Raw genomic sequence first — 7,100 nt, 5'->3', positions numbered from 1 at the left:
GTGTAGAAGGACTTGATGGAGGAGAAGATGTCCTCGTCGCCGTGGAAGAAGACAAAGGGCTCCTCTTTGTAGCCGCCCAGGCGGCGCTTCTTGCGCTGCGGCGCCGCCGGAGTAGCGATCTCTTCTCCTCCTCCAGCGCCCACGGCATGGCTCTGGTCTTCACCAGCACCGCCACAAAGAATCCTCCGGCGGGAACATCTGCGGGCGCAAGATTAAGTGATACTGCTCGGGAACTGCCTGGAAATCCGCGTAGAAACTCATGTCCTTCGCCGCCAGCTCCCACTTCTGCATCCCAAGCGAGAACTTCAGTCCCGGCACGAGACTGGAGGCGTCAATCAAGTCCAGCGCGCCCTCGGACTCCTTCAACAGACGCAAAATCACCGCCTCGTTCTCCACGGGATTGAAGGAGTACGTGGAGTACACCAGACGCCCGCCGATCGTCAGCAGCTCAGCGCCTCTCTTGGCTATCCTGAACTGCACGTACCATGGAGATTCGTGTCCGTGCTGCGGGATTCCACTTTGTCCAGATCGTCGCGGAGTTGGGCGCAGCGTGGCGCGTCGCCACTGCACGGCAAGTCGCAGAGAATCCTGTTGAAATGCATGCTCTCCACTTTGCCCGTCTCGGAGCATGCACTGCAAAGTCCGGGAAGCCCTCGCTCAATGCTTTAGTCAGTGCACTTAACCTTCTTCTGTGCCTCGTTCGTGCTTCAAGCCATTTCTTGCACAAAAGAACGAATTTATATGGACTTCCCGAGTCGATCTACATTCGAGGGACGAATTTAGATGGACTTTCGGAGTCCATCTAAATTAGACCTTGAGCAATTGCATCTAAATATGACTCTGAGCGAGTCCATTTAAATTCGATCCAATAAATCAATCTAATCCCAAAACATGGGGCATCTTTGACTGTGTGGGAGTCTGTCATGTGCCTGTGATTTCCTTCTCTTTTAGAGCTACTTATACGAGTACAACATTCCTCAGCAAAGGATCTATTCGCCGAGAAGAGCAGCATTATCCTGAAATTATGGATCTCATCGCATACGACTTTCCGGGAAGCCGACAAACTGCCAAACTTCTACCGGCGCCACGACAAGGCGGCGGAGCGGATTGCCGGCGCAGGGGGCGAGTGAGGAGGTGCTGCAGCACAAGCTGACAGGCTGCAGGAAGTCGCACGAGGGCAAAATCAGACACAAAGCCGGGCGTGCAGCAACTCACGGTGAGTGTTCGTCCGCAGAGACGCAGTGCGCAGGAAGTGAATCACGAGTCTCTCTTTTCACAGGCCGGGAAGGCGTCGGCCGCCGTGAATTGCCTCACGGACACGTCGAAGTGATCTGTAGCTTCGGCTCGCGATACTCCAGCACGCAACTGCCCGGCGTCACGCCGGCGATTCTCTCCTGGCTCGCCGCCGTCAATTCCTCCACCTTGGGCGGCTTCGTGGGGTCCGTGTTGTGCAGTAGCGTCACGAGATCACTCCTCTCCAGCCGCACCCTCCGGTCGCTGCCCACGAACTCATTCACACTGGGCAGACCCTCCTGGGCGAGCCCGAAGGCGCACGACATGTTCTTGTTGTCGCAGCGCACGAACACCTTCACGCCCGTGTTGATGATCTTCACGCGATCGCCGCTCAGCTACACGATGTCACGAATGGACTCGGAGCTGAAGTAGATATTCTTCTTCTTGCCCGTGTGATAGCGCGTGGCATAGCAGACACGTGGGCTGGAAGTCCTCGCGCAGCGTGTAGAAGGACTTGATGGAGGAGAAGATGTCCTCGTCGCCGTGGAAGAAGACAAAGGGCTCCTCTTTGTAGCCGCCCAGGCGGCGCTTCTTGCGCTGCGGCGCCGCCGGAGAGCCTCTCTTCTCCTCCTCCAGCGCCCACGGCATGGCTCTGGTCTTCACCAGCACCGCCACAAAGAATCCTCCGGCGGGACCATCTGCGGGCGCAAGATTATGTGATACTGCTCGGGAACTGCCTGGAAATCCGCGTAGAAACTCATGTCCTTCGCCGCCAGCTCCCACTTCTGCATCCCAAGCGAGAACTTCAGTCCCGGCACGAGACTGGAGGCGTCAATCAAGTCCAGCGCGCCCTCGGACTCCTTCAACAGACGCAAAATCACCGCCTCGTTCTCCACGGGATTGAAGGAGCACGTGGAGTACACCAGACGCCCGCCGATCGTCAGCAGCTCAGCGCCTCTCTTGGCTATCCTGAACTGCACACCATTGAGATTCGTGTCGTGCGCGGGATTCCACTTTGTCCAGATGTCCGGATTCTTGCGCAGCGTGGCGTCGCCACTGCACGGCACGTCGCAGAGAATCCTGTTGAATTGCATGCTCTCCACTTTGCCCGTCTCCCGGATCATGCACTGCAAGTCCGGGAAGCCCTCGCTGTCCTCGTTCGTGATCAAGCATTTTCACAAAAGAACGAATTTATATGGACTTCCCGAGTCGATCTACATTCGAGGGACGAATTTAAATGGACTTTCGGAGTCCATCTAAATTCGACCTTGAGCAATGCATCTAAATATGACTCTGAGCGAGTCCATTTAAATTCGATCCAATAAATGAATCTAATCCCAAATGGGGCATCTTGACTGTGTGGAGTCTCATGTGCCTGTGATTTCTCTTTTAGAGCTACTTCTACGAGTACAACATTCCTCAGCAAAGGATCTATTCGCCGAGAAGAGCAGCATTATCCTGAAATTATGGATCTCATCGCATACGACTATCCGGGAAGCCGACAAACTGCCAAACTTCTACCGGCGCCACGACAAGGCGGCGGAGCGGATTGCCGGCGCAGGGGGCGATTGAGGAGGTGCTGCAGCACAAGGCGGACAGGCTCAGGGAAGTCGCAGCGAGGGCAAAAATCAGACACAAAGCCGGGCGGCAACGCAACTCACAGGGAGTGTTCGTTCCGCAGAGACGCCCCCCCCAAGTGCGCAGGAAGTGAATCACGAGTCTCTCTTTCACAGGCCGGGATGCGTCGGCACACGCCCGGAATTGCTCACGGACACTTCGAAGTGATCTGTAGCTTCAATGTGAAATAAACACCCATGGAGGGACCCTTTGTGTGGCGCTATTCTGTGCACGAAAACAACCCCCTAAAGTACCTCATTATTTCCCAATTCTAATCGTGACTGTGGAAGTCAAATTATCGATTTTCGGTAATTCATCTCTCTCCAGCCGCACAGTCTTCGAGTGTCTCCATCGGTGGTAAAAGATCTTAAAAAGTCGTTTGTTTGCTGGTAAACAGCGCACGACATGTTCTTGTTGTCGCAGCGCACGAACACCTTCACGCCCGTGTTGATGATCTTCACGCGATCGCCACTCAGCTACACAATGTCACGAATGGACTCGGAGCTGAAGTAGATATTCTTCTTCTTGCCCGTGTGATAGCGCGTGGCATAGCAGACACGTGGGCTGGAAGTCCTCGCGCAGCGTGTAGAAGGACTTGATGGAGGAGAAGATGTCCTCGTCGCCGTTGAAGAAGACAAAGGGGCTCCTCTTTGGTAACAGCCCAGTGCGGCGCTTCTTGCACGCTTGCGGCGCCGCCGGAGATGCCTCTTATCTCCTACTCCAAGCGCTCACGGAATGGCGTCTTGGTCTTCACCAGCACCGCCACAAGAGAACCGCCGGCGGGAAATCTGCGGGCGCAAGATATGTGATACTGCTCGGGAAATGCCTGGGAAATCCGGCGTAGAAATCATGTCCTTCGCCGCCAGGCTCCCACTTCTGCATCCAAAGAGAGAAACTTCAGTCCCGGCACGAGACTGGAGGCGTCAATCAAGTCCAGTGCGCCCTCGGACTCCTTCAACAGACGCAAAATCACCGCCTCGTTCTCCACGGGATTGAAGGAGCACGTGGAGTACACCAGACGCCCGCCGATCGTCAGCAGCTCAGCGCCTCTCTTGGCTATCCTGAACTGCACACCATTGAGATTCGTGTCGTGCGCGGGATTCCACTTTGTCCAGATGTCCGGATTCTTGCGCAGCGTGGCGTCGCCACTGCACGGCACGTCGCAGAGAATCCTGTTGAATTGCATGCTCTCCACTTTGCCCGTCTCCCGGATCATGCACTGCAAGTCCGGGAAGCCCTCGCTGTCCTCGTTCGTGATCAAGCATTTTCACAAAAGAACGAATTTATATGGACTTCCCGAGTCGATCTACATTCGAGGGACGAATTTAGATGGACTTTCGGAGTCCATCTAAATTCGACCTTGAGCAATTGCATCTAAATATGACTCTGAGCGAGTCCATTTTTCAAATTCGATTCCCAATAATCAATAATCCCAAAGGGGCACTTGACCTGTGTGGAGTTTCAGTGCCCTGTGATTCTCTTTTAGAGCTACTTCTACGAGTACAACATTCCTCAGCAAAGGATCTATTCGCCAAGAAGAGCAGCATTATCCTGAAATTATGGATCTCATCGCATACGACTTTCCGGGAAGCCGACAAACTGCCAAACTTCTACCGGCGCCACGACAAGGCGGCGGAGCGGAGTGCCGGCGCAGGGGGCGATTGAGGAGGTGCTGCAGCACAAGCTGACAGGCTGCAGGAAGTCGCACGAGGGCAAAATCAGACACAAAGCCGGGCGTGCAGCAACTCACGGTGAGTGTTCGTCCGCAGAGACGCAGTGCGCAGGAAGTGAATCACGAGTCTCTCTTTTCACAGGCCGGGAAGGCGTCGGCCGCCGTGAATTGCCTCACGGACACGTCGAAGTGATCTGTAGCTTCGGCTCGCGATACTCCAGCACGCAACTGCCCGGCGTCACGCCGGCGATTCTCTCCTGGCTCACCGCCGTCAATTCCTCCACCTTGGGCGGCTTCGTGGGGTCCGTGTTGTGCAGTAGAGTCACGAGATCACTCCTCTCCAGCCGCACCCTCCGGTCGCTGCCCACGAACTCATTCACACTGGGCAGACCCTCCTTTTTGGCGAAGACTGGAAGGCGGCACGACATGTTTTGTTGTCGCCAGACGCACGAACACCTTTCCCGCCCGTGTTGATGAGTCTTCACGCGATCGACCGCTCAGCTACACCGATGTCACGAACTGGACTCGGAGCTAGAAGTAGATATTCTTCTTCTTGCCCGTGTCGATAGCGCGTGGCATAGCAGGACACGTGGGCTGGAAGTCCTCGCGCCGCGTGTAGAAGGACTTGAAGAGGGAAGATGTGACTCGTTCGCCGTGGAAGAAAGACCAAAGGGCTCTCTTTGTAGGCCGCCCAGGCGGCGCTTCCTCGCGCTGCGGCGACGCCGGAGAGCCTCCTTTGTGTGTGTGACCGTCCTCTAGCGCCCACGGCATGGCTCTGGTCTTCACCAGCACCGCCACAAAGAATCCTCCGGCGGGAACATCTGCGGGCGCAAGATTATGTGATACTGCTCGGGAACTGCCTGGAAATCCGCGTAGAAACTCATGTCCTTCGCCGCCAGCTCCCACTTCTGCATCCCAAGCGAGAACTTCAGTCCCGGCACGAGACTGGAGGCGTCAATCAAGTCCAGCGCGCCCTCGGACTCCTTCAACAGACGCAAAATCACCGCCTCGTTCTCCACGGGATTGAAGGAGCACGTGGAGTACACCAGACGCCCGCCGATCGTCAGCAGCTCAGCGCCTCTCTTGGCTATCCTGAACTGCACACCATTGAGATTCGTGTCGTGCGCGGGATTCCACTTTGTCCAGATGTCCGGATTCTTGCGCAGCGTGGCGTCGCCACTGCACGGCACGTCGCAGAGAATCCTGTTGAATTACATGCTCTCCACTTTGCCCGTCTCCCGGATCATGCACTGCAAGTCCGGGAAGCCCTCGCTGTCCTCGTTCGTGATCAAGCATTTTCACAAAAGAACGAATTTATATGGACTTCCCGAGTCGATCTACATTCGAGGGACGAATTTAGATGGACTTTCGGAGTCCATCTAAATTCGACCTTGAGCAATTGCATCTAAATATGACTCTGAGCGAGTCCATTTAAATTCGAGGCGATTGAGGAGGTGCTGCAGCACAAGCTGACAGGCTGCAGGAAGTCGCACGAGGGCAAAATCAGACACAAAGCCGGGCGTGCAGCAACTCACGGTGAGTGTTCGTCCGCAGAGACGCAGTGCGCAGGAAGTGAATCACGAGTCTCTCTTTTCACAGGCCGGGAAGGCGTCGGCCGCCGTGAATTGCCTCACGGACACGTCGAAGTGATCTGTAGCTTCGGCTCGCGATACTCCAGCACGCAACTGCCCGGCGTCACGCCGGCGATTCTCTCCTGGCTCGCCGCCGTCAATTCCTCCACCTTGGGCGGCTTCGTGGGGTCCGTGTTGTGCAGTAGCGTCACGAGATCACTCCTCTCCAGCCGCACCCTCCGGTCGCTGCCCACGAACTCATTCACACTGGGCAGACCCTCCTGGGCGAGCCTGAAGGCGCACGACATGTTCTTGTTGTCGCAGCGCACGAACACCTTCACGCCCGTGTTGATGATCTTCACGCGATCGCCGCTCAGCTACACGATGTCACGAATGGACTCGGAGCTGAAGTAGATATTCTTCTTCTTGCCCGTGTGATAGCGCGTGGCATAGCAGACACGTGGGCTGGAAGTCCTCGCGCAGCGTGTAGAAGGACTTGATGGAGGAGAAGATGTCCTCGTCGCCGTGGAAGAAGACAAAGGGCTCCTCTTTGTAGCCGCCCAGGCGGCGCTTCTTGCGCTGCGGCGCCGCCGGAGAGCCTCTCTTCTCCTCCTCCAGCGCCCACGGCATGGCTCTGGTCTTCACCAGCACCGCCACAAAGAATCCTCCGGCGGGAACATCTGCGGGCGCAAGATTATGTGATACTGCTCGGGAACTGCCTGGAAATCCGCGTAGAAACTCATGTCCTTCGCCGCCAGCTCCCACTTCTGCATCCCAAGCGAGAACTTCAGTCCCGGCACGAGACTGGAGGCGTCAATCAAGTCCAGCGCGCCCTCGGACTCCTTCAACAGACGCAAAATCACCGCCTCGTTCTCCACGGGATTGAAGGAGCACGTGGAGTACACCAGACGCCCGCCGATCGTCAGCAGCTCAGCGCCTCTCTTGGCTATCCTGAACTGCACACCATTGAGATTCGTGTCGTGCGCGGGATTCCACTTTGTCCAGAT

At 56.2% G+C, this 7,100-nt stretch overlaps 3 protein-coding genes across 3 annotated transcripts; 2 read left to right on the top strand and 1 right to left on the bottom strand.

The window, feature by feature from the left end:
• Positions 1–1,929: 1,929 nt before the first annotated feature.
• Positions 1,930–3,363, top strand: LOC132262171 (uncharacterized). Its single transcript, XM_059761336.1, has 3 exons — positions 1,930–2,390; positions 2,627–2,901; positions 3,248–3,363. Exons 1-3 carry the CDS (start codon positions 1,993–1,995, stop codon positions 3,361–3,363), a joined length of 789 nt encoding a protein of 262 aa, XP_059617319.1. The 5' UTR covers positions 1,930–1,992.
• A 1,922-nt stretch (positions 3,364–5,285) lies between these two features.
• On the bottom strand, positions 5,286–5,727 carry LOC132261817 (tRNA (cytosine(34)-C(5))-methyltransferase-like; the record flags this gene model as incomplete). The annotated part of the gene is made up of 1 exon (XM_059760817.1): positions 5,286–5,727. A coding segment is annotated over one exon (423 nt), but the record flags the coding sequence as incomplete, so codon positions are not given.
• A 40-nt stretch (positions 5,728–5,767) lies between these two features.
• Positions 5,768–6,831, top strand: LOC132262165 (uncharacterized). The gene is made up of 3 exons (XM_059761323.1): positions 5,768–5,806; positions 5,965–6,058; positions 6,122–6,831. The coding sequence occupies exons 1-3, from the start codon at positions 5,768–5,770 to the stop codon at positions 6,505–6,507; spliced, it is 519 nt and encodes a 172-aa protein (XP_059617306.1). The 3' UTR covers positions 6,508–6,831.
• Positions 6,832–7,100: the final 269 nt, after the last annotated feature.

The sequence above is a fragment of the Phlebotomus argentipes genome, unplaced genomic scaffold (assembly GCF_947086385.1).
Source record: "Phlebotomus argentipes unplaced genomic scaffold, Phlebotomus argentipes genome assembly contig_46, whole genome shotgun sequence".
Classification (NCBI taxonomy): Eukaryota; Metazoa; Arthropoda; class Insecta; order Diptera; family Psychodidae; genus Phlebotomus; species Phlebotomus argentipes.
The sequence above is the reverse complement of the archived record's forward strand: the minus strand, read 5'-3'. Positions and strand labels throughout refer to the sequence as shown.